The 27,021-nt window shown below is 36.2% G+C and overlaps 1 protein-coding gene across 5 annotated transcripts in view; it reads left to right on the forward strand.

Moving 5' to 3' along the window:
- CDK8 (cyclin dependent kinase 8) overlaps positions 1-27,021 on the forward strand; it is a 98,885-nt gene that overhangs the window by 67,375 nt on the left and 4,489 nt on the right. For 3 of the 5 annotated variants that reach the window (XM_068526805.1, XM_068526806.1, XM_068526808.1), the window contains 6 exons: positions 11,515-11,572; positions 13,909-14,040; positions 20,693-20,836; positions 23,293-23,362; positions 24,175-24,247; positions 26,857-26,954. In XM_068526805.1, coding sequence (XP_068382906.1) covers positions 11,515-11,572; positions 13,909-14,040; positions 20,693-20,836; positions 23,293-23,362; positions 24,175-24,247; positions 26,857-26,954 — 575 coding nt within the window. The remainder of the gene's footprint in view (positions 1-11,514; positions 11,573-13,908; positions 14,041-20,692; positions 20,837-23,292; positions 23,363-24,174; positions 24,248-26,856; positions 26,955-27,021) is intronic. The other 2 variants (XM_068526807.1, XM_068526809.1) reach the window with 2 other exon arrangements.

A 27,021-nucleotide genomic window follows, 5' to 3' on the forward strand; every position in this document is an offset into this window, starting at 1 on the left:
TGTTCATTTTAAATTTTCTAGTGAACTCAATGTTGGCTGAATTTTGTGCTTTTTGTTGAAAATATTCATGCAGTGTATCAGATATACCATAGAAATGATTTACACTCAAATCAGACTTGTATTTAAGTAAGTATTAAAGACTTGGGCTTTTGACATGTTTCCTAAGGAACTTAATAGAAAGTAGAGAAGTAGTTATGATGACTGGCCTATTTACCATTAATTTTCGTTAAGTATATATCAGGTTCTCATATGGTCATTAATGTGTTCCACTTTAAAAAAAAATCTAACGTCCAAAATTTCATTTGAATTATTACCTTAATGGTTTTATCATAGTGGTAATTAACTTGGAACTACCAGACACATAGGGTTGTATTTTTGTCCTGTGGCACTAAGTGGATAATATAATATAGCATATTGTATTATATACTATAATATAGTATTAAGTGAGATATACTGTAATATAACTTTTCACCATGTTGTTTCCTTTTTTCATTTAAGCTGAATTACAAGGCTGTATACAAAATTTGGAGTGTTTTGGAGTATTACAACTATCTGCTAGTTGGTCACTCGTGCCCTAAACCAATTCAAAATAGTTTTTTTGGGGGGGGGGCGGTGGTATAGCTCAGTGGCAGAGCATTTGACCACAAAATAGGCTCTTTGTTTTTTTGTGTGGTTTTTTGCCATAGTAAAATTTCCTAGAAAATAAATCTTTGCAGAGATTTCCTTTGGAGTATCCCAGCGGGGATGTGCTATCATGTGTAGTATGTGATGTGACATAGCCCAGTGGGCCGTTGCATAAACGTATTTAAAAGATGCTGGAGCTATTTCAGAGCTTTAATCTGACTTATAAAAAAAAATCTGATAGTGCCGCTGCCATGCAGTTTATTTTAATTATACTGGGTAACTTGGAGTCACTTGGTGGGGTTTTAGCTGTTTGGTGAAGGATGAGTTGGTTTCCTAGCAATACAGTCAAAATCTTGGAGTGAGCCATCGACTCAAACTCAGTTTCACAGGGCCTACTTTAGGAAGGCACCTAATTATGTATTGATGATAACATGATGAATTATTGGGGTGTTTTGGATCTGATTCTTCTTGAGTGAAAGATTGCCTGGTTTATTAGTTTTGCTTACTAATACTAAAGTTTGCTCACAATGATATGGTTAGTTGGTTTGTTAGGGTTTTTTAGGTGCATTTTCTTTCTTTTTTTTCACATCTTTATTGGAGTATAATTGCTTTACAGTGTTATGTTAGTTTCTGCTGTATAACGAAGTGAATCAGCTCTACGTATATATATCCCCATATCCCCTCCCTCTTGCGTCTTCCTCCCACCCTCCCTTATCCCACCCCTCTAGGTCGACACAAAGCACCAAGCTCATCTCCCTAGATGCATTTTCTTATTGACTGTTGAGCTCTGTACAATAAGTGGAAGACTCAGAAGGAAAGAGATTAAGTGACCTGATACTGGTTACTTAGAGAACTGTTTTCAAAGGTGGGTCACTGAATTTAGGGAATTTTTCCTCTAGATCAATGATTTTTATAAATTGCAGGTTGTAAAAGCCATAAGTGAGTTGGGAAATCACACAACACAACCAGCCTTTTTATTTTTTTAATGGAGTAGAGTAGAATAGAGAAAATAGCAGAGTGCCTCATATGCCTTGAGGGAAATTATTGTTTCATGAAACTTTTGTTTCAGTTATATGTGTGTATATGTGAATATGGTCATGCAATATTAAGTGATTTTCTTCCTGTGGGTTGTGTTCAAAAAGGTTTGAAAGTCGCTGCACTAGACTGTTTCCCAAAAGGTACTTGATATGGTTAGGAAAAGAGAACATCAAGGAAAAAAAAGTAGTCAAATCTTTAGAAAACACTTTGTCCCAAATTGTAAGTACTTTAATGTTTTATGCAAATTTCTTGACATTGATAATAAAATCATTTTGAATAGCTGTAGCCCTGTAGGAAATATGTTTTTCTAAGTAGGGTTTATTTACGAGTAGGAGAATTTCAGGCAAATTTCACCTTCCTCCTTTAATACCTTTCTAAATTGTCTGAATAGTTTGCAGTTAACATATATTATTGTTATATAGAAGGAAACGGAGGAAGATTCTATTTAGTCTTTATTAAAAGTTCACACATAATATTCAGTGTGGTTTAGTGTATTTATTTTATGGTAGAGGATGATTGCTATTAAGAAAAAAAAAGCCATGCATACACTTTTTTTTTCTGCCTAAAAAAAGAGGACAGTACCTTCTTCAGGGTAAAAAAAAGAAAGAAAAAGGCAGAAAGGACCCTGCCACTGTCCAAATGCTGAAAGAGGCAAAGCAACAAAATAATTGACCAGCTGGGAAGAAAGGAGCCTGCGTTCTTGGCCTCTGTTCTAACTGCTGTTGCCCCTTCTCTGTGCTTCGCTTCCTTGAAATGAGTGTTGGGAATATATTAAGCATGTTTCTTTACAACAGAGCTTTTTTGAAGAAAAATGCTTTGTGACTGTCAGGTTTAATCACTGCTTATTACTTGAGATTTGCTTCATTTACTGGGAGTAAATGAAAATAAATAAATCTCCAAGGATTTACTCTGATTTTCTTATTTGTCTAATTGTATAACTAGTAAAACATATAAAATTGCGGTCATAAAATTTAGGCTTGAAGATAAAACATAGGTTTTATTGATAAGAATGGGTTAAGGCAAACTTAAATGAGGTTTGCATTAATTTTAGTTAACATAATGAATTGTGTTTATTCTATAGTATATTTACTTAAATGACCAATTGGGCAGTTTTCTTTCTTGGAAGTATTTGATTGTTTGTAAACAGTCCATTTGATTTCTTGATATGTGCCACGTTTGTGTAATTTTGATATTGATGTTGAGCATACACAGTGAACTGTGTTCTATTGTTTGTAAATAATGAAAAAGTGGTCTACTTAATTTTACTGAATAGCACAGCTGCAAATATCGTACCTGCTTATATGGGCAGATTACAAGTTGATTATAAAAATATTATGTTATTTAGTTTGCATATTGCTTCTAATCTACTTTTCCTTAGAGTCTGAGTCTTTTCAGACACTTTATCAGCACAATGCTGGAATCTTTTAAGTCAGATTTCTCACCAATCAAGAACAGATATTCTAAATAATTTAATTGAGCCTTTTAAAAAAATGGAGTGTAAGATAATATCTTTGAGTAATCCTGAAAATTGACTAGAAGTAGAGGATTATCTGAGTTTTAAGTCACGTACATTGGTACCTTTTCTCTTTTTTTAACATAAAATGGAGCCAGACCCGTCTTTTCATCTTTTTGATAGAGAGTCATCTGAAGTATTAGGACTGTCTGGCACATAGTAAATGTTCAGTAAATGCATCTTACTTCAGTCGATCATCACGTTGCCCTAGAACTATGAATAAGTACCTTAGGGGCGGGAACTTTATCCATTTCGTTTACTGCTGTATCATTATTACCCAGAGTAGCACATATTAGCTGCACAATAAATATTTATTGATTGAATAACTGGATTCTTATCAATGCTACCTTCAAAACAGGTCTCAGATTGAACTACAGTAAGACGTCCTGTAACTGAGATTTGAAGGTGGCGCAGTTGGCATTGGTCCCAGTCCTCTGACCAGTGTCTTTTCTCGAATAAGAGTGACCTGTAGTGCTTGTTTTCAGGGAGAAACAGCTGTGGGAAGGGAGCCATGAAGGGAAGAGCAAGTTAGCAGGGATTCTGGAGTCCTCCTAGCTCAGTGTCTCTGGGTCAGTCCAATGAACAGGTGCCGACTAACAGGGAGATTCCAAAACCCCTCGCTGCCAGGATGTGGATTTGGATTTTCCAGGTGGACTTCCAGGCGTGCTCATTCGTGAATTCCTGTTCATTAACCCTACAGTAGCCTGACCCCCCAGTTCACACGGTTCACACGGTTGAGTTTTCTGCAGTCCACTTACTGCCTCTTGATTTTACTTCTTATCGGTTCTGTCACTACTGTTCTAATCCATGGTACCTGGATTACTGAAAAAATGTCCAAGTGAATCTTCCCTACTTGCAGTCTTATGTTCCTATGGTCCAGTGTCTACATAGCAATCAGAATGATCGCTCTGAAAAGCAGATCACACCGTGTCATTCCCCTGCCTGAAGTTCCTCGGTAGCCTCCTACTTGTGAGGCAGGTATACTCAGAATCTATCCTAAACATTATTATGTCTTCTTGCTGCAGAGACTGGAGAGCTGAAAGCTGCAGCATTGTTGTATGTATCAGTAAGATAGAAAACATGCTGGCAACTCGACTGTCATACCATGGAAGTTATAAGATATAACCCAGTTACAGAAATATTAAAATTTTTAAAGGAAAGTAAAAAAAATGCATAAAGTGCATTTTTCCCTTGACATTTGGTAATGGTAAGTAGCTAGGACTTAATTACTAGTGCAGTGGCAAATGACTGAGGTATCTGCTTTTCTGTCTTTAATAAGAATTGTTAAGTTTCATCATGTGTGATGTTTGTTCTAGGGTTTTGGTAGATACCTTTTATCAGGCTAAAAATGTTCCCTTCTATATCCAATTAAGTTGTTTGTTTCTAAATCAAGAATTGATTTTATTAAATGCTTTTCTTGCATCTTTTGAGATGGTCATATGGCTATTTCCTTTAATCTGTTAATATGGTTGCTTACATTTATAAGGTTTTATTTCATTTTTAATGTTGACCCATCCTTGTCTTAGTGGGATCAGCCCTACTTGGTTTTGATTTTTTTTTCTCCAGTTGCTGTTGGATTCCCTTTGCCAGTACTTTATTGTGTCTATATTCTCAAGTGAAGATGGTCAGTAATCTTCTGTTTGTACACTTTTTTTTGTTATCATGATTATACTAGCTTCAGAAAATGATTTTAGTCTCTGGAATAGCTTGTATAATATAGGAATTACTTACTCTTGAAAGGTTGGTAAAAGTCATCTGTAAAACTGATTCTGGTGCATTGAAATTAGGATGGATGATTTTTGACTACCATTTAAATTTCTTTAATAGTTGTTAAATTATTCTGGTGTTCTACAAAACCCTGGATAGAATAAACATTTTAAAATAAATACAAATTACCGTAATTGACCCTGGAAAAGGTAGAAAAACTAAATAGACTAGCAACTATGGAAGACTTAAAGACATTTGTCACAGGGCTACCTCTAAAAACATGTAACAAATGCACATTTTTTCACAGTTGCTTCAACCATGAAGCAACAGTTAATCCTGCATTATATAAACTGTTCCAGAAAGAAAGTTTCCTTAGTAACTTTGTAGGAAGAAAGCATAACACTGACACAAACCTAATAAAGATAGTAGATCAGTGTCATGTATAAATATTTATGCATATATCCTAAATAAAATATTAGCAAATTGTATCCAGAGGAATGTTAAAAGAATATTACTATGCTCCAAGTAAATGAAGTTCTTTTCAAGAATGTGAAGATGATTCAGTCTTTGGAAACCTATTAACAGAATTCATATTAATAATGCTAAGAGAATAACACTGGTTATCTCAATAGTTATAAATATAAAACTTTTGCAAAATTCAATGTTTGACAAAGTTTAATATTCATTTCTGATTGAAATTCTTTACAAAAATAAGGAAAGAAGGAAACTTCTAAGCACAAAAAGTGTACATACCAAATCAACAGCTGTTATCTTTTCTGTTACCTTTTCTCTTATCTTCTCTGTTCTAACCTTTCTGTTACCACTATTATTTAACAATGTCCTGGAACTTTTCTCGTCTAAAAGTAACCTAAGTAACTGTGATAGGGGAGGCTAAATAAAATAGGATCAATACAGTAGTACTATGCATTTATTTATTATTTGTTCACTGTTGAGTGAACAAATACAGGAATCAAAAGAGCCTTTCTAAGATATTTATATAAATGTAAATAATATAGAGAAATCTGGAATTATGTCCACCAAAATACTTGTAATGACCTAACTCTGTGAGGTGAGGTTTCAGGTAAATTTTACTTTCTTTGTGCTTTTCTGTATTTTAATTTTCTACAAGAATGTCTATTTTTATTACTTTAATTCTTAAAAAGCTGTTACTAATAATAAAAAGTTTTTTAATCAATAAAAGGCATAAGTAACTAGAAGCTAGAAAGGTGATCAAAAACAATTAGGGGCATCTCATAGGGTGATGTAGAAAAATCATCTTGGGGGCTATTATCCAATCATGAATGGGTACCTCGCCCCCCAGAAGTCTTCAGTTAAGAATCACTTCAGTTGTGAGTCACTATTAACAGATTATAGTGTTAGCTGTCATTATAATATATTTTGGACTTTTAATATATCAAGCATTGTATTAAGTCTTCTATGTGCATTAGTAACATTTATCTTTGCAACACTAACTTGTCATTATTTTTATCCATATTTTATAAATGAGAAAATGGAGGTGAAGGTCACAGAACTAATAGCTGATAGCATCCTTGATTTTCTTTTAGCCTGTTCTTAACCATTTAACCATACTTCCTCATCTTCTGAAGAAGTCTATTATATTCCTCAAATGTTTAGGGGAAGAAAAATGTTGAGAACTATTGGTCTAAAGTCTGTGTCTGTTCAAATATAGAAAAAAATTATAGTATCAGATAAAGTATATTTTACTTCAAAAGACTGAAACATATTTTGTAACAGCAGAATGATTAAAATCATGAATATACCCCAAAGAACTTACGGTTTGTTCAATTTGGCAGTTGTACAAAAGGAAATAGAAATATATAATTATGTACTTTGACATTCTTCAAATCAGATTTTGACAAAATTTTTTAAATAAAGAATGAGCAAAAATTGTAGAACGAAGCAATGTGATATAATAGAATTGCTTGGCATTTAGGGCTATATAAAAGAACATATTTTAAAATAAACGTTCACTGGGAATTCCTTGGCGGTCCAGTGGTTAGGGCTCCAAGCTTTCACTGCCGAGGGCCCACGTTCAGTCTCTGGTTGGGGAACTAAGAAACCCGCAAGCCGTGTGGCACAGCCAAAAAATAAAAAGAATAGAAAAAAAAAGAAAAACCATTCGCTAAAAATGTATGTCTAGAAAAGTTCAGTGTGTACTAGAAGATATTCATGGTAAGTATTCACAAAGACAGAAATTCTATATTAATTTCTCAGAACACAATAAAAAAAAACTACAAGTAAAAGCAGAATTATATTTTCTTAGCTATTAGACATCAACTGAAAATGTGCCATTTGAGATACAGATCAGTATGTGTCATAGTACAAAATGATTAACAACCAAACGGAAACAAAGTCATTGAGTGTCCGGAAAGTGTGCCACCAGGTTGTGTTGTCTATAGTGTGTAAGTTTAGTTCTGAAAAAATCTTGGAGAACAGCACTTGACAGTGGTTTCTTAGGGATCCCTGTCTTCTTTTCATAGACAGATCCATTAAAAACCAGCTTTTCTTGTTGACTCAGAGTCTCCATTTTGCCTTGATAACGTTAGTGAATATGAAGACTCTGGTTTTACTCCTAGAATAACAAGTCGTCAACTTGACAGAGATGCCAGTGTTCTGCACTTCCGTACCTGTGTGAGATACCTCTGACTGGTAATGGAAGTTTCCGGACCAGCCCAATTCCTGTCTTTCTCAAGATGCAGCTACACGCAGTCCTTAGTCTTCTACCAGAGCTGGCCCCTTAAATGAAACTACTTTGCCATCCCTGCTGTATGCCAGAATCATCAGTGTGCTGTTTCCCATCGTGACAGAGCCTGGAGAACAGAAAGCCTCTACAGGAATGGTTATCTCCGTAACACAGACATCTTGCTTTAGGAAATGTCAGTGGGGTTTTTTTTTTGGAGCACAACAACATAAAACAAGAAGAAAAGCCATGAGACTGTAAAACAAGGGCATGTTCTTTTAATTACAAACACAGGTTTTTTTCTGGGAGACATAAAGCAAGAGAAGGCTATCGTAGTTTCAAACAATCAAAGTATACTTCAAACAAGTATCTCATTGATCTGTTTCATTGTTCAGCAGGCAGTAAAGGGGGTTCTATAATCATTTCTGTGCATAAGATAACTATTCTCGAAGATGTTATCATGATGTTATAATACTTTTAAGTCATGTTGGACCTCTGCTCTCTAGAGCAACAAATAGTTTAATGGAGTATGTGCCTCATCAAAATGTCACCAGCAAAGTATGTTTTTTTAAGGTGATTATGTCTGATGGCACATGAAAGATCACAGACTATTTACCAAAGTCATGGTTATTACTGATTGTTTCATGACTCATCACCAGTTACTTGGATGCTTTGGCTCTAGAGCTTAAAACTGCTAACAAATTCTCCCACTGAAAAAAGAAAGAAAAGAAATTAGCTTTTTGGAGAATATAATATTGTTTCAATGTGGCATTAAGTACGAAAACAAAAATTATCCATCAGGTCTTTTGAAGCCTTCCTTAAAACTGATTAAGCAACAAAACAAATACTGACAAGAGTATTCATGATCTCTATGGCTTTTCTGCCAGTTTCTCTTGAGATTTCCATTAGACCACATTCACAAAAGAAATTTAGTGTGAGATTTGTCTACTAAATCAGAGTATCACGCCCTGGGGCATATGGATACCACCATGGGAGACACCATGAGGAGGGACTCATTGTTTATAAACAGTTTTATTAAAACAGCACTTAAAACCATTCTCTTTTGTTTATGACTACATAGCATGCCCAAACTGAACTTAAATCCACTAATTTAAGTGTGCGTGGTGACTCTCGGCCCCAAGATCTACTTCAGATCGTGCGATAGGCAGTGAGTTGTCTTGCAAAGCAAGTTTTCATTATTAGCTGGAGCTTTGGCCCCAAACCCTAATACTAGGCAAGACTTTGACAGAGAAACTGTTCCTCACCAGTGCTCAAACCCAAGCTTGGGACTTGGCCAGTCCAGTGAGTCTATAATAAAATGAAGACCAAGAGAGGGAGTTTTTCCCCCTTTGCCTAGTAGCAGGCTGACCAGTACCACCCATCCCAGGGCTTCTCAGATCTGTGTCCGGCTGCTGAATGAGTAAGAAAGCAAAAGAGAGAGAGAGAGCTTTTCCACTCCATCTAAAATAGAAGGAGGAAAGTGATGCCCATGTGTGCTTGTGCTTTTGCCAGATATGGAAGTAATCTTTTAGGAGCACTTAAGTGCTAGAAAAATCCATCGCACCAAGCCAGTTAATCAGCTTGTAACTCTGGAGGAGGGAGTGGGATTTGGTATGTGGTGGAGGAGTGATGGGTGGTAAAAGAGTCTTTAACTCTTAACTGTATGTGGCCTCATAGTTTGAATTGTTTATAATCAGAGTGTATTCATGTATTACTTACATCATTAGAGGGTGGGCGTGGAGAATCAGGTTTTGCCAAGTAATGCAGAGGAAAGTTCTTATGGTAGAAATAACGGGCTAGCACTGACATAGTTGTGTAAGGTCTAGTCACAGAACGCTGCAAACACGTGTGGCAGGAGAGTGGTGGAAGGCGGGGCTGGAGAGATAAGTGGGTTAGAGCTTGCAGGTGCCTGGCATTCCATCATAAAGACTTCTACCTTATTCACAGGCGGTGAGGGGCCACGTGAAGGTGAAATACTTTAGTAATAAAGCACAACAACAGCATTCAAAGAAATTTTGAAAAGGTCGTCCCTACCTCTGTCACTGTAACCTTTTTTGTTTTTCTGGTCCTTACTCAACACTTCTTTTTTTTAACCCAGTTGTAATCACAGTCTATATATAATTTTCTGTTCCACTGTTTTCCTAATAATTTCCTCTGTTACTGTGGAAGATTTTAAACAAGGGAGTGATGATGTGATCAGCTTTGTCTTTTAGGAAGGTAACCCTGGCAATAGTACAGAAGACTGAATTGACGGGAGGAGAATCAAAATGGGGTTCAAGAGATGTCTAGGAGGTCCTGCCCTGATGAACCATGAGAAGAGAGTTCTAGCCCAAATATCAAGTCCCCTCCTGAGCCACACCGTGACTGAGAGCAGGCCTTTCCCTCAGCCAGATAGACGGGCTGCCTCTTCTCTTGGAGGGCCACCCCTGCTGTGGGCATTTCACGCGAGTCTCTGAGCCCTGGTTTCCTCTGAAGCAGGCTGAGCTCTGCAGTGTCCCTGATGAGCAGCTTTGTTTGTGGTTGGCAGCTCCACGTGGCTCACAGGGAATATTGTTAGTGCTGCACTTCCTTTTGGTGCTTCACCAGCTGTCTCAGTGGGCAGGAGTGTGTGTGTGATGATAGAGATTCTGAAAACATTTTCTTGAACAACACATTATAGTTATGGTAATACACGTCCATTTAAAGCTTGCTACATAATTACCTTCAGAAGGGTCTGTTAGGAACGGGCACTGCACTGCTCAGAGACCGGGCACATCCTGCTACTGCCCCCCACCCCCATCTCCTTGATCATACTTGGGCAAGTCATGCACTCGCTCTGGCGCCTAGTTTCCTCATCTTAAAAATTGTAGGAATTTTCAACCTTTGAAATGTATGTGCTACCATTTCAGCAGTGTCTTTTCACTGAGGATAAAAAAATAATTTTGATCGTTGGTAGTTGGTAGAATAACATACTGTAAGTTACATTTTATCAGTAATAGCATAGGGGCTGTCATTAAATATGGTCAGGGAAGCCTGTGAATTGGTTACCACTGTAAACAGCCTTCATTAAAATCTTTAATTTGATTCCAAGATTGCTTTGATGGGTATTTGAAAGGCATCGTGATCTGGTTTCACTTTTATTCAGCAGACTGGTAGAACTGCAGTCAGACCAGGCGGAAGGCAGGGTGGCAACCTGAGAGACGTTTGGGGACTGCCCCTTCCTCCTTTCCCTCTCTCCTCCTCCTTGAAGAGGGACAACCCTCATATGTTAGTATAGTAGATACCACTGTGATAGATTTTAGATGGCAGTTAATCTTGTTATTTTTAGAGACTTAAGACCTGTTTGAAATATTACTTTTGTAAAATCTCACTTTAAATGTTAGCTTCCTTTTTTATTTAAAAATGAAAACCTCAGTGATGTTCAGGTCATGGAAAATTCCTATTACTCTGCTAACTCATTTAGAAAAGACTTTATTAAATTGATTTCTCTATAACTTATTTGAAACATAGGTACATACTGTGCGGTTTCCAAAAAAGGGTATCAGGTGGTCCCTTCCCTATAATTAACTTGCTGCTTAGTGTTAAATTATATTTGAAGATACATTTTCCCTTGAAGTTGCAGGACATTTTACGTAACTGAAAGAGTTAGAAGGAAGCACAGCATTTTAACTTTCTGCCAGCTGTTCCGCAGTAGTGAAAGCAGACTGATAACAGGGCCAAGAAAAGCCTTAGCTCTGCCTGGAGAAAAGCACTGCCATATTTGGCCTTCATGAAGTTGCATATTGCTTTGCATATATACACATAAAGTTTCTTTGGTGACTTCCTGTGTTTGATTTTAATTTTTGAGTAAATGTGGTTTTTTTAAAGGTGGATTTATGTTATATTGGCATATTGTCTATTTAAAAGAAACCACTACTGTCTACTGAAAAAAAACACTATTTTGTTTCCACAGAAACCTGCTAATATTTTAGTTATGGGTGAAGGTCCTGAGCGAGGAAGAGTAAAAATTGGTATGTTATATCTTTGATAAGTCACAGTGTAGCACTCTTTTAAAACTTTTGCAGGCAGCTTTATCACTTCTAATTTTTGCTGTAATAATATGCATTTATTCATATAGTTCCATGTGATCGAAGCCATTTCTAAAGAGTATATGTTAAAAGTGAAAAATGTTTCACACTCTTGAAAGGTGTCAGACAATCTTTAGAGACTGAAGTGTTCTAATTATAAAATAAGCCATGCAAGTTTCTTAGAAATTTTGCTTTCATTAAAAATAGCCTATAGAGGTGAGTGGCTTCTATCCATGTTAGAAGCCAGCCTCACCTTTAGTCACAAGGGCATACAGTGTACTAGTAATTACACCATCGGTTCTGTTTACCTGAGCCACATTAGATCAGGACATATGCCTCTGTTAGCCTCATCTAGATTAGGAATTACAAACTCAGGATACCACTGAGGCTGGGTAGGTTCTAATGAGCCTGTGCCTGAAGGGAAAAAATTAACAAGCGTTCTCTACCTCGGCATGTTTTCTAATAGCTCTGTTTTCTTATATATCAATGCAAAATTTTACCCATTCCTGGTCTGATAACCTATAAGGATAGAACTAGATTTATTTTTCCTAACTGGTTATTTTTTCATTGTCATTTCCGAGTTGTGTTTGTCACATTTATTTAGTTTGTTTTGTGTGTGGATAGAAGAAATGTAGTAACTAAATTATATTAATTTAAAAGCAGCAGGCTTATGGGAGTATATAACAAAGTAAATAGGAATTTCTGATTGTAAGATTTAATATGAATTAGAATTATCAGCTGATTTGTACCACTTCACCAACAAAGAAAAACCCAGATATTCTTAACCCTTCTTCCCTACCCTCCCCTATAAATTCCCCAAATCTCATTTTCTACTTCTAATTAGACTCTCGAAATACTCTTGATATAAATTTTGCAAGTGTTTTAGTACTGCGAACATTTGACGCACCTTGAAATGTTCCTAGTCATTGACTTGCTTGGAGAACCAGGCCCTGTCAGTGCTTACCATAGTATCAAATGCCTGTTAAGACCTTACATGTGTATTTAAAGGATTTCATCCAATCCACCTTGGTGGCATCAAAGTCAAATGTAAGTTCAAAGCATGCAAAATCTAAAAGACCCAGCCAAACAGTATTTACAGATGTGTTCTTTACTGTAAGATTTAGGGGAATTTTATATGTTAAAAATAATCTAGTTTGGAATTATACTTCTGTGTAACATGTATGATGTTGGCAGGTTTGGGGGACACTAACGGCTTAAAGTATTCACATTTAAGAAGAAATACTAGTTCTTCTGTAAACCAGTATTTAGTAATCCGACTCGTGGTTTTAATTCTTTGCCAAATTTCTGTGGTTTTTTTTTTTAACCTCTATAATTAAGTAGATTAGATTGGGGCCTACTTCATTAAAAATGTATATTAGGAGAGCAAAATTAAACAAATGGTGGATGAATCTTGAAATTTTCGAATAGGTGGTATGAATAGTGATTGTTCATTCAGCGTGTGTTTGGCAAAAGCAATGTGTAATGACACTGTACTTGATGCTAAAAGGGGGAGAGAGATGAAAAAGACACAGTTTTTCCCTATAAGAAGGTGGCAGTTTATTAGGATAAATGTCCATGCCCGAATTACCACACTATATATTAAACCGTGTGAAATGCCGTGAACTGTATCTCATTACAGCTCCAGCTCTGAGATACAAGTTTATGACATTTGTCAAATCACTTAATTTCTTCTAACCTCAGTTTCCTCATTTGAAAAAGGAGGTGATTGAATTATATGATCTTTGAAGTCTTTTCCAGCTTAAAAAACAAACATGATTCTTTAAAGAAAAAACTCCACCCAAATAAATGGGGGGGAAATAGTGGTATTATTATACTGTACAGTCAGCTTCTGATTATACCAGTGAACATGCTTATTGATGCAAATACTGGAAAGCCTCACCCTAACTGATCTAGTTTCTTGGTGCTTGTGACCAATAAAAAGAATGGGAATGCAGCTTCACAGCCCTGTCCCAACGGTGGTAAGACAGATGGAAAGAAATCTGCCCGGAGGGGTAGGGTCACCCTTGACCTCTGGCAGCAGAGTGTGTCTGTAACCCAGTGGAAGAGTGAGTGACAATAGCTGGCAATGAATGAAGATCTCAAACTTGTTTTATATTTAGACTTCTGAAAGGGGTGAGATGTTGTGTTGGTTTTGTTGGTTTTCTCCCCCCAGAATTCACATTTTTCGTATCTTACTAAATAATAATAGTAAAATTAGAGTAATCAATAAAATTTGTAAAAATCTGTGTCCTTAACATTGCTGTTACTTTTTTTTACAGCTGATATGGGCTTTGCCCGATTATTTAATTCACCTTTGAAGCCTTTAGCAGATTTGGATCCAGTAGTCGTGACATTCTGGTACCGAGCCCCAGAATTACTTCTTGGAGCAAGACATTATACCAAAGCTATTGGTGAGTAGAACTAATTAAAATTCCATGACATTTAAAAAGTGGCTTTGTTGTTGTAAAGTACACATATTTCTGTATATTTTTAAATCAAGTAATACAGAAAATTATAAAAGTAAGAGCAAAAATTAACATAAAATTCTACTCTCTAGAAATACCATCATTGGCATTAGGGGTGTACCATTCCAGACATCCCTTTCTGATAGATAAATAGATGCTAAAAAAGTTTTTAAATATATGGGACTATACTATGAATTCTAAGTAAAAAGTATTTTAATTTTACTTGAAAAGAGAAATAAGTACAGTAAAATTTCTTAATCATTGAACGTCAGACAAATGTTTCTTTCACCAAAAGAAATACTAGCTTCTAAAAGATCCCCTTAAAATTAAGGAAAAAAGATTATGAAAATAAGTAGGTGTTTAGAACATCTTAATTCACTTTTCAATTTTTGATAGTATTGATTATCTCCCTATTTTGAAGAATTAGGAAATTAGTGCTCTTCTACTTCTTCCCCCACCAACCTCTCAGTTTATAATACCATTATCATCATTATTATTATTACCACTTTGTTGATGTGTACAGCATTTATTTTCTGTTTGCAAACCATAATGCCCACTGTTGTTTATACTTAGGCTACATATTGTAATGGATTTGATCTTCAACTACCACAATCCTTTTATCACAACTTTTCCATTAATGACATCTTTATTCTGCTTCATTTTATTTGGTAGAATGTTATCATCATGTAGTTTTTTCTTATGTGTTTTGCCCTTCTTTTTTCCTTTTTTGTGTGCCTTTATTGCTTACTTAACTTGTTCTGTGTTCTCCAGGATGGTGTTAAACCCATTTTTATTTTTTTGGATAACTCCACCCACAAGTCTTCTATATTTTGCTCTATTCTGGATTGGTTTTCATCCCAGTTTTTCCTTTTTTTATTCCTCTGGGTGGGATCTATTTCTTTCTGGATTTCATTATTTCATCCCTTACTTTGCTACAGCATATTCCTAAGTAACCTTTCTTAGAGGTAAATTTTCTAGTTCTTGTGTTTCTGAAAAAAATGCCTTCATGATACTTTCCAGTTTGGTAGGGATTAAGTTTATAGGTACAAAATGATTTTCCCTCAGAATTTGGTGATGCCCATCCGTTGTCTTCTAGCATCAGTGTTACTAATGCAAAGTCTCACATTGATCTTGTTCTCATTCAGTGGTGAATTACCTGGGGTTTTGTCCTTTCTGAAAACAAACAGGATTTCTCACCCTTGTATTTCACAGTGGTGTGCTGGCCACTTGGTAGGCACATTCAGTTAGAAGTTGATGTCCCATGTCTGTGGGAAATCCTCTTGAGCTAGTCTTGATTGCCTCCTCTGTGTTTTCATTTCTCTTTCCTAAACTGAGTATAGGCAGATGTTGGATTTCTTGGATTGATCCTTTATACCTCTTTTCTTCTCATGCTTTTCTGCCTTTGTCTTTTTTATTTCTAAGAACCCCTTCTTATTCTCTGATTATTAATGTTTTTTAACATATTGTATTGCTTTATGGAAAAAAAAAGCTTCTTAAATACCTGTGAGGACAGTGATAAAGATGCTTGTTGTTTGTAATTTGCTGTATTTCTGGAATAATTATCTGTGTTTTCTTTGTAGTCACTTTTTTTACTGATATCTCTTGGTCTCTCGCTTTCATGTGGCCGGTGTTCTTGAACTGTTTGCCGACCCTTGATGTCTCTTTGCATTTGAGAATCAAGTTACAGAAAGCTGCTTGGGAACTTAGTGTACATGGACCAGAGGGCTCATAGATTGGCAGGCTTTACTTCGGGGTGATCCAGCGGAGAACCAGCATTAACTGGGGAATCCTAAATGCCAGTATGCACAAGTCTTCGAACTGACGACCTTCAGATTCTTTAAGGGAAGAATCTCCAACTTCTGGCCCAAGCTTTGTGTACCTGGTAGCCCCAGGGCAGTAGTGGGTGGGGAGGGATCAAGTGTTCAAAATACAGACTTTGTAGCTGATTCTGCAAGCACAGAATCTCCCCAGAGCTGTGCCGGGCAAGTCTGCTTCCCACTCAGCAGTAATACTGCGGGCTGGGGCCTTCTCTGAACTGTTTCCAGAAATGTTTTTATTTGTTATCTCTGCTAGATCAGGTCTGTATATGTCTAGTCTCTTTTCATCCGTATCTTAGTCAAAATACTCCCTCTTCAGAGAGAACTTCCTTGGTCACACCATCAGCCTTACCCATCACACTTCCATCTTCCTGTCTGAAATCCCCTAAATGGGTAAGCCTTGCCCATCTGTTCACCACTGGAGGCCACTGCCTGCATGGTGAGAACTGAGTACTCTGCTGAGTGAGTGAATGGGTCTTGTCCCTGATGGTCTCCTCCGGTTCTGTCTATTACTGTGGATTTGGACCTTTATTTCTTTGCTGTCATTTCAATATATACTCAAGAAGAGGAAAGGAAAAATACTTGTAAGCATTCCCCCATATTAATCTTGAATCCAGCATGTCTTTTTTCACAAAATCTTTTGTGTTCACTAATCTTTATACCTGCTTTGAGATCACATTTTATTGTATAGAAAAATAAAGGTAGATTAAGTTAGTCAGATATAAGACTTTTCTGTACTATACCGTTGCAACTTTTCTACAAATCTAAAATTATTCCAAAATAAAATATTTATTTTTTTAAAAGTCAATTAGGAGGAAAAATAAAAATTATTGAAGCTAGCCCTGTTTTTGAATGTATATTACTACCTAAGCACACATTTGGTTATCATTTTTACAGAGGTATTCTAAATGGTTAAGCATGTAAACTAATATGATACATAGGTATTTTTTCCACCTAGAAAATGAATATTTAAAAGCAGTGTTACTTTTGGTAAGACATATTAAGAGGCTATACAAATAAGGAAATAATTACCTAACCTCAGCTGCTGTTAACAGAAAACTCAACACTGAATTGATTTAAATTGAGTAAAAAATAAACTGTAACATAGGTTTGTGACTCTGGCTCATCATTTATTACTTTTTTCTTTTTTCTTAAGAAATCTATATTTTATTGTGAGCATTGAGAGTTGTATAAGCTGTTATTCACCAGGACAGTCTCAGTCTAGCAGTTTTAGGTCAGGGCTGTTTGTCACAAGGCTAGACTACCAGCTGTTAGACAGATTCCTTTGTTCAAATGGCTTTATAATTTAGCAAAGAGAAGGCCTTCCTCCTTCTCATCAACATCAAAATTTATTGGATAACTGTTAGACTTTTTAAAACTTAAGAGAAACCAAAATGAACACAAATTATGTCGTTTACCCTTAAGGGATCTCCATCCAGTTGAGAAACCAGTATGAACTGTGTGCATAAACTATGTTGTCATCTTTGAACAACAGAAGTAACCAAGACTAGCGCTCTGACTTGTAGCCTTAGCTCTGCCACTCGGGGAGGGGGACGGTGTTTCGGCAAGGCGTTTAGTCCTTTATGGCCTCATTTTTTGAAGGTGAGAATTTAGCCTAAATCATCTCTGAGATCACCTTCAACTCTGACAGTTCTGTGACGTTGGCTAGAAACCACTGCCTTGTGAGGTGGCGAGAGCACAGAGGGAACTGACTTGAGGGCAGGTGACCTGAGACCAAGGTCAGTGCCAGTCCCTCCGCATGTGCCTGGCCCGGCCCAGAGCAGTCCTGGAAGAGGCTTTCTTCCATCAAAATGTTTGCTCAAAAAAGTGATAATGTAGATATCTTACAAATTGCTTTTTTGTTTGAGAGAGAGACAGAAATCATATATAAGCCATTTTTAATATAAATTAAAAAAAATAGAATCCAGGAGTAGAAAATGAAACTTCTTCCTTGCTTCCGGTCTCTCTCACACCGTTCCGTTCCTCCCGCTCCGCAGGTGGGTGGCCTCAGGGTGCAGTAAAGCACTCAGCAGATCCCCACCGCCACCCTGAAGGCACTTGCCTAGCGTTTTGACTTCCCTGTCTGGTAGTCGTAGTAGGCTCAGCAGATAGAAGAGCCTTTGTGGTTGAATTTACCTATTATTTGCTGGATATGTTCGTACGTTCATTTTAGTGGTCTCATTTAGAAGGGTTAAATCTGCCAGTGGAGTTTGGTGGGTTATGTTAGACTGAAGGTGCTAAGAAGCAGCACGAGAGCATAGGGGAAATCTGAGCACATCAGCCAGCATGTTCCCACCCTCCTTGCGAATAGATCTTAGTGCTGTGCTCATTCACTCCACTGTGTGGAACTGCAAGCTGAGTCGTTAAACCCAAGAGAGAAAATGATAGCTTAGTCAACACTGTACTCCTGGGGACAAAGTTTAATTCAGTTTTGAGTGTTGGGGGTTTTGTTTCATTGACCTTGTGGAGAAGGCCGAAAGAGGGGTATCAATCTTTAATTAATAGTCAACTAGGGCAGTCTTAACAGTTTTACTGAAGTCTGAACTTCAATAAAACCGGGAGGATGTGAATTTACTCTTTCATTGAGATAGGGGCTGTTAGTACACTTGTTGATTAAAACAAATTTCACACATCTTTCCTCCCGCCGTTTGGTTCTGCGTAGCCCCCAGTTGCGGTCCACTCTGCCTGGTTATTAGCTCAGTAGCTGCACATGAACATCACATATTTTGAGAAGTAGATGGGATTTGTATGCTTTTAATTTGGAAAGTCTTTCTAGAAGGAGTTTGACAGGTAGGTGAGCAGGAAGGGACTTTCCCATGGCACAATCTGAAAAAATAGGCAAGATAGGAGAGACTTGTTTACAAAGATTTAGAAACTTATCTGAAGTAATAGCCTGATCGGCTAACTCAAATTCGTGGTTAATGTCTGGATTTGAAGAAGGGAAGGATGGTGAAATTGATAGAAGGTGAAAGATAATAGAAAAGATAGGAAGAGAGAGGTTATTTAGGGTAAAGTTAAGCAAGGTTCAGTAAAGTAATTTTCCTACTTTCCTGACTTTTTTTTTTAAAGCAACAGAGGATAGCTAAACTATTTACTTACCTCTCATCTTCCTTTACATGTTTTATTTTTTGTTCGAGTTTTCATAACCAGGCTGAGTTGTTACAGTGTCTCTCGGGTGCTATGAGTAGCATTTTGCAGATGCAGACTGACCCCCCGGCCCTCTTGGTGACCCCACTCAGCTTGCCTGTCTTCCCTTGGATTGAGATGATCAAAGGTCAGCTTCCTATGGGATAACCATGTAAAAAGAATAATCACAAAATAATTAATTTTCCCGTTTACTCTCTGACGGTAAAACGAAAATAGCTTGGCTTTTATTCCTTGATGAGACTTTTCCGTGTGGTGGTGTTGGCCAGACTCGGTTCTCTGATGGGGGAGAAAACTGATGGGCAGACAGTGTCATTTTTAAAATCACTTGCTTGTAGTCTCGTTTGTCATCTTAAAGTAAACAGATGTTTAACTTGTTACTTTGAAATGTAAGTGTGATAATTGTACATTAAATTAAATCTCTATATTCCAGTTTTAGATTTTAGGAATTTTCAGTTATTTATAAATTAACATTTTTTTCCCACTTTCTATTTAAGTAACCATTATTAACATACCTGAATAATCGGCCTTAATAAACTAGTGATTTTACTTTGTCCTCCTATAGTTATTTATGTTTACCACAGGTATTGGTTAGGTCAGTGAGAAACCACTTACTGAGTGCCTGCTGTGTGCACGGCATTGTGCTGAGTGTAGGGAAGTTACCATGGTCGGTTTAGGGATTTGTTGAGTAGAAATGGAGTGCTTTCAGCTTCAGATTCCAAGTTGGCATATATATCTTTCCACTGCTAATAGTTCTTTTAGTAAGAATTTAATATGAATGAAAGTTAGCCTGTATCTTAAAGCGAGTGAAGGAAATTTGCTGTATAAAGAGGAATCCATTTGCCTGGCTTTTAAATAATTCTTATGAATTTGTCACCTCTGTGCCTATTTAAAGGTAGTATTTTGCCCCATATTTTCTTGTCTTTATTAAATACAAAGTCTGACTCTGCTATAGCATGGAGAAACACTTGAACAAAAAGCTCTTCCAGTATAAATGCTGTTTCATTAGAATATTTGAGGCTAGGCATTGTCTTTTTCTTGTTGGAACAGTACCTTGCTAACTAGTGCTAACATGGCAGGATAATTGTTAAGCTTCACAAATTAATAAGTACATAAACTAGATAGCAATAAAAAATATTTTTTACCTCAGAAAATGGTGCTGATTGTTTTTGGCAAGTGTGCACAATTTCACAGGCTGTTTGGGTTTTCTGTTTGTTTATTTTTTTGTTTCGCTTTATTTGTTTATGGTTCCCATGCTCCAGCTGCAGCTTTGTATGTATTTCACAGATAAGGTAATGTTTGAAGCACTTAAACTCACCAAAATTTTTAGGTAATAAATTCGATTAAACTTGGACTGAAATCGCTGGGTGGGATGGAGGTTTAACAGGGAATGAAACACTGGGGTGGGTGGGGTGGGAATATGTATGTACAGACAATAGTCCTTCATATTTGTAATTGCTTAGGAATTAATATGGCTTATTAGGGGAGAAAAAGAGCTAAAAAACACTCCCTGCCAACATAAAAATGCATTTTCTTTTGGAAAGAACCACTTTATTTTCCTCCTTTCTTTTTCTTTTTTCCTTTCCTTTTTTTTCTTTTCTTTTCCTTTTTTTTTTTTCTTTCTTTTTGTTTTAAAGATATTTGGGCTATAGGGTGTATATTTGCAGAACTACTAACGTCAGAACCAATATTTCACTGTCGACAAGAGGACATCAAAACTAGTAATCCTTATCACCATGACCAGCTGGACAGAATATTCAATGTAATGGGATTTCCTGCAGGTACACATGTTTTTGTTTTTGTTTTTAAATCACTGTTGTTTGAACTTAGATATCTTCATTGGAAAGGTGTATATTTTTAGCTGATGAAAGCTACTCTTACTCAATTCTCTGTGTTGATGACTTGCATTAATCAAAGACCCATAGAAATAGCAAAGTTTGTAGAGTTCACATATTAGCATAAAAATATTTAGGGGTTTCTTGAATTTGCAGGGTGTATTTTTGTTTCATTTTGGTTTTTGGTTTTGTTTTGTTTCATATTTAAAATGATTGCAATATCTGTATTTAGAAGGTGCCTTTAGTTCTCACCATTGGAGATGAAATAAAATTCAGTAGTATGTATTTTTGTCTGGCAGTATATATAATAATGTCATTACTTGGTATTTGATTACAAATTTTGAACAGTATTTCTATTTAGGGCACTGTGCAGTACATTGTATTGAATAATAGCGTTTTTTGCTGTATAACTCTTGTCAGTAAGAACATTCTTTGAAGTTGGAACAGTCAGGATGTGAGTGAAGGGCTCACATTGCGCAGCGACCGTGCCTGCACTGATTGCAGCAGGGAGGGAGTTGTTGGGTGTCCCGTCACAGGCTTTAGATCTCTAGCTGCGTCCTGGTCCCTTGTGCCACAGGACAGCCGCTCATCACTCCCCAGAAACTCTGCCCAGAGGTCCAGAATAAAGAAAATTTGTTTAAAACCCCTACATAGTTCTGGCTAGTCAAGTACTTATTAGAAGTTGTTTCTTATTATGAATTTTTCTTGGGTCAGTAACTCAAAACTAATACAGAAATATCTGGGAGTTATAATTCCACATCCCTTGTAAGTGTTAATTATCAGTAAATGCAGAATAACTACCTTTCTCCAAAATTGACTGACATTTCTACAAAGATTGCTTTGTCGTGATGGGAATTTCATTTATTCACTAAATATTTATTTATTGAGCACCTGCCATGTTTCAGGCACTGTGTTAAGTATGAAATATTGTCCATATAACAGACATGACTCTTGCCCTCTTGGAGTTGACATTGAACTGCTCTAAGGAGAATGTTGAGAGAATGGGAGTAGTTTGAGTAGGTGGGGAGAATGGCCTTTTCTTCCCACCTCTGAATGCACCCATCATTTCAGAGGCCCCAGGGGAAAGAGCATGGCTTACAGGGGTGGAGCTGGGGGCAGCCTCCATTGGTGATGGTTCTAAAACGGTTCTTAGTATGTGGTTCCACAGTTAGGGTAGGCTTAGCTTATAAGGAACCTGAAAGGCAGGCAGCAGAATTTAGACTTACGCTAAAGAATGAGACTCTATGGTAAGTTCTTGAGAACTAGTGACATGGTTTATGTTCAATTTTAGACAGATGAGTATGGCAGGCGTATGTAAAAATCAATTTAAGAGAGGTAGCTCAAGTCAGGAAACCAGCTGCTTACTAAGTAGCAGTACTCCAGGTATAAAGTGATTTGGATGGAGAAGAAAGAATAAAGGTATAATTTTTTGACAGGAAGCATGTAATTGAGGAAAGAATAAAAGATTATCTCAGGATTTCTAGCTTGAGAAATTGACAAAAATAGAAATTGAACAAGGAAGTAGTTAAGGAGAAAATGCCATTTAGGAATTTAAAGTATGTGTTTAGTTTACAATATGTGATATCTGTGGAGATTAGGTAGCAAATATTTTTATAAGTCAGTTGAAAGAAAAGCAAACCTCTGAAGGTCATTTAAAAGCTGAAGTGGTGTGAAGCTACCTGGTAGAGTGCGGGCACCTGTGGGATGGCAGTGAAGTGCCCTGAGGGTGACAGCAAGCTTCTAAAAAGACGTGTGGTGTCTGAGTAGCTCTAATGCCAGCAAGACTGATTGAGGCATTTCCCACCTAATGTATCCAGTAGCTGGAAACGAGCCAAGGCACCAGCTGACTTGTTAATATGCTAGTTACATCCTACTCTGTTCCATTTCAAAGAGCTGCTACTGCTTACCTTGATGACCACATAAACCAGTGTATTTAATGAGGGGAAAGTGGGGAGGGCCATAGGAAAAGAAGTACAGCTTAAAGCTACTGAGGGGGAAGATAGTACAGTTATTGTTGAGGAGATTGGGTGCTGATTTAACCAAGAAATTTGGTGGGACAAAAGTGGTTTTACAAATAGAAATAGAACTACTAAATAACAGAAATATTTATTTATAACTTGTTCCTCTGTTGTTACAGAAATTGAGGTAACTTATAGTAAAACATAAAGAAAGTAGGCATTCAAAAAATAAAGTTAAAAAGAGATAGATTGAACTCAGTACAAGGTATGGGGAATTGCATTTACATGTTTAAGATGTTTACTATAGCTGACCATTTATTTGAAGTCTGTGCTTTCATGGAAGTTAAACGTATAGGACAGGTAATGAAAAGTGAAGTAACCTTTATTAAAATTCTTGAGAATAGGAACCTAGACAATATAAAATTGTATCAATGTATTTCACAGATAAAGATTGGGAAGATATAAAAAAGATGCCTGAACATTCAACATTAATGAAAGATTTCAGAAGAAATACGTAAGTTGGAAAGAAAATAGACCTTTCATTGATTTTTGCTTTTCTAGAATTCTCCGTATAAGATTGAATACTCAACATGGTAGAATACTCAACACAAGATTATTCTATTAAATTACTTTACTTATGTACTCTAATGAATATTTTTGCATTATGATAGTCTTCATTTCTTAAGATGTTTGAATGGTGATAGAAAGAAGGTGAATGTCTCATATTAGCAGCTGATTTGGACATGAGAAAAAAAGTCAGTTCATTTCTTTCCATATTTATTACTTTCTGGAAGCTGTGCATCCGTGGAAAGTATCGTAGCTGAAGCAGTTAAGAGACTGAAATAAACAAACCTTGCTTATAGCCACCTGCCTACCCACCCAGGTTGTGTTGTAAATTTAAGTAAGTTTTAATGGAGAAGAAGGAATATTTCATTTATTCTTAATGTAAGATCAAGGGGATTGGGAGAGGGAGTTTATAGACCTGTGACAAATTTTTTAAAATTTGTATTTATTTTAAACTTACTAGTAGGGCTGAGTTAAACTCTTGACCCATATGTTATTTAAGATAATTGTTGAGATAGCATTCATGTGAACAAAGCCAAACAGTGTGTATATTATTCATGAAATTATCTTGCATTTAATCCGTAGTATCCATTCAGAAGTGACTAGTGTGAATACTGAATGAAATATAAAATTGATTGAATACCATTTGCAATATATGTTCTGTGTCGGTTATCATTAAAATAATTCTGTTTGGAAAAACTTCAGCCAATGTAAAATTAACCTCATATCTAATATAGCTATTTCATAGTATTTCTCTTTCAGGTATACCAACTGCAGCCTTATCAAGTATATGGAAAAACATAAAGTTAAACCAGATAGTAAAGCATTCCACTTGGTAAGCATTAGAGAAGAGTACTAAACAGTACTAATGCATTTTTTTCCCCCTGTTAATAAGCCCAACCTGAGGCTTTTTTGAGCCAATTTCTGTGGTTACTCAGCACTCTTAGAGTTCTTTAATAGTAATACTAATGCAGAGATCTCGTTGGTGCGTATAGTAAAGATATCAAATACTTGTTTTTCTAAACCCATTAATTAATTAGAAAAATTAATTAATTAGAATTTCTAATTAATTAGAAAATTAATACTAATTTTTCTAAACATTAATTCACAGACTTAATGTTTGGTTACATTAGATTTTCTAAAGAGAGTCAGTGTACCAAGTCTGTCAAGTCATTTTTAAAATTCCATTTATTGGTTTTCATCAGTTATTTTAAAATTTCAAAGAAGAATCAAGATGAAAACAATCCCACTGTTCAGAAATGAGTTTTACAGATTATCTCTTTCTAAGTTTACCTCTTATAGACTTGGCTGTTAAAGGTCCTTCAGGGACCCTTATGTGCTTTTCCTGGAAGAATATGAGAAATGTAGTATATAGATAGTATATAATGGAAAAATGATTTGACCTAGAATCTAAATGAATCTGCACTATCAAGGTAATTTGTGACATTATATTCAACTCTTGTCAGTTTAAACTTGTTTACAATAAACTTTCCGTTTTTACATCATAACAATTAAAAATGTTTTTCAGTTTTATGGTTTTTCAAAAAAAGTAATATAAAGGGGGAATTTGGGGAAGCGGGTTATATTTTGCTTGGCTTTAAATTCTTTTAATCCTTTATTCCCAGTATTTTTAAATGAGTTCATTAAATGGGACTTTTTTTTACTTTGAAAGGATTAAACTTTCCTTCATTACAGTACCAGGCCCCTTGGCAAATATTTCTTGTATTTCTGCTTTTTCTTCTCCTTCTCCTCTTCTGCTTCTGCATCTTCTTCAGTAATTTTTTATCATGTTATGTATCATACATTTCATATCTAATCAGCGATTTAAAAAGCAGTGCTTAACTGACCATATTACCACACAATGTATTATTATCCAAATCATGGCTTCTTATAATGTACTTAAAATAGTACCCAAATTGGAAGGTAAGTTAGATCCTTCAAAGTTATGGCCTTATTTATTCTAAAAAAAATAATGATAATAGTGGTAGAACAAAAGTCACAATTTAGGAGAATTATCTTACATCCCTCCAATTCACTGCTACTCAGTCTAGTCTGAGGAGACTCTCGCTACCACCACCACTAAAACTGTAGAGACATAGGCTTCCTTTACAGCTTACTTGCTTGTTTTTACTGGGGTGACCTATCTTGGGTGGTTCCATCTGAAAACTCTAATACAATTCCATTAAAACTGTTGAGTATTTTAAGTAGCAAATGCATGCTTTTCCTTTCAATCTCAAAATAAATTGTGCTTCCACTGAAATAGCAGCTCATTAAAATTAAAGTCTCAGCATCCCAGCATTTCATCTGCATTTAAAAATATTTTCTGTCTGTTTGTTCTCTGATTGTGTCATCTCCCACTGTCTCCACATGTCTGCTAGTTGCTTGGTTTTCAGAGTGTGGTCATAGGTTAGCAGTACCAGAGACATCTGGGAGTTAGGAAGTGCTCCAGGGATGACTCTGGTATACTCTAAAGCCTGGAAAACACTGCATTAGATCAGAGATCATAAGCTAAGAGACTACTGTTTAGGTCATCTCTTAAATCACATATTAACATCAAATACTTTAGTTCATAGAGTCTTCAGTAAATTATATTTCAGCCGAAAGATACTGAGTTTTCACATTAGTGTGACATTGCTTTATGTAATAATAGTAATAATAATGGCTAACACTTATATAGTGCTTTCTTTGTGCCCGGCACTGTTATAATTGCTTTCCACATATTAACTCATTTAATTCTGAAAAAAAACTTATGATAAAAGGTACTGTTTTTAATTTCCACTTGAGAAATGGGGTTACAAAGTGGTTAAGTAACTTGTTCAGAATCTCTCAACTAATAAATTCATAGCCACACCTCTGCACTTTACGAGCTCTGTGCCAGCCACCACACTTATTCAGACCAGCGCAGAGCTGTCAGGAGGACTCGGACGGCCGCGCTGCCTGGTAGGGCAGCTCCAGCCACGTGTGCTTGCTGGCATGACTGAGAAACTGATTTCTTAATTGGTTATTAATTAATTAATTTTTAATTTGGTTTAATTTGCTTATAATTCATTTAGATTTAAATCTAAATAGCCACATGTGGCTGGTGTATTATTTGTGTTATAATAAGTTTTCCCCTTAACAGAAAATACAAGAATGTTAGTCCCATTTTAAATTGGATATAGCAATTTAGGGAAAAGGTCATTGGTTTAGAGTAAGAAGACATAAGTTTAATTACTTCTTGTGGGAGAACCAAGTGAGATAGTGAGTCTTAGAATGACTAAAATGTGAATTATTATATTAAATGGAACAATTGGGAGATTTTTTTTTTTTTTTTAGTTTGGGGGAATAAATACCCTCCAGATTCTGGTGTTATTCATCAAAAAACATATGCCTCCCAAAAATGTGCCAAAGGGTATAAAACTAAGAGAGGTAATGCAGTGATGTGTTTATGATTTGTGGTTTCAGCTTCAGAAGTTGCTTACCATGGACCCAATAAAGCGAATTACCTCAGAGCAGGCTATGCAGGACCCCTATTTCCTAGAAGACCCACTTCCTACATCAGAGTAAGTGATCAATTTATTAACTCACTAGCACGATAGACTTTTTTGGTGCATGCTTTCTTTCAGTTGT

Source organism: Eschrichtius robustus, chromosome 18, assembly GCF_028021215.1.
Source record: "Eschrichtius robustus isolate mEscRob2 chromosome 18, mEscRob2.pri, whole genome shotgun sequence".
NCBI lineage: Eukaryota > Metazoa > Chordata > Mammalia > Artiodactyla > Eschrichtiidae > Eschrichtius > Eschrichtius robustus.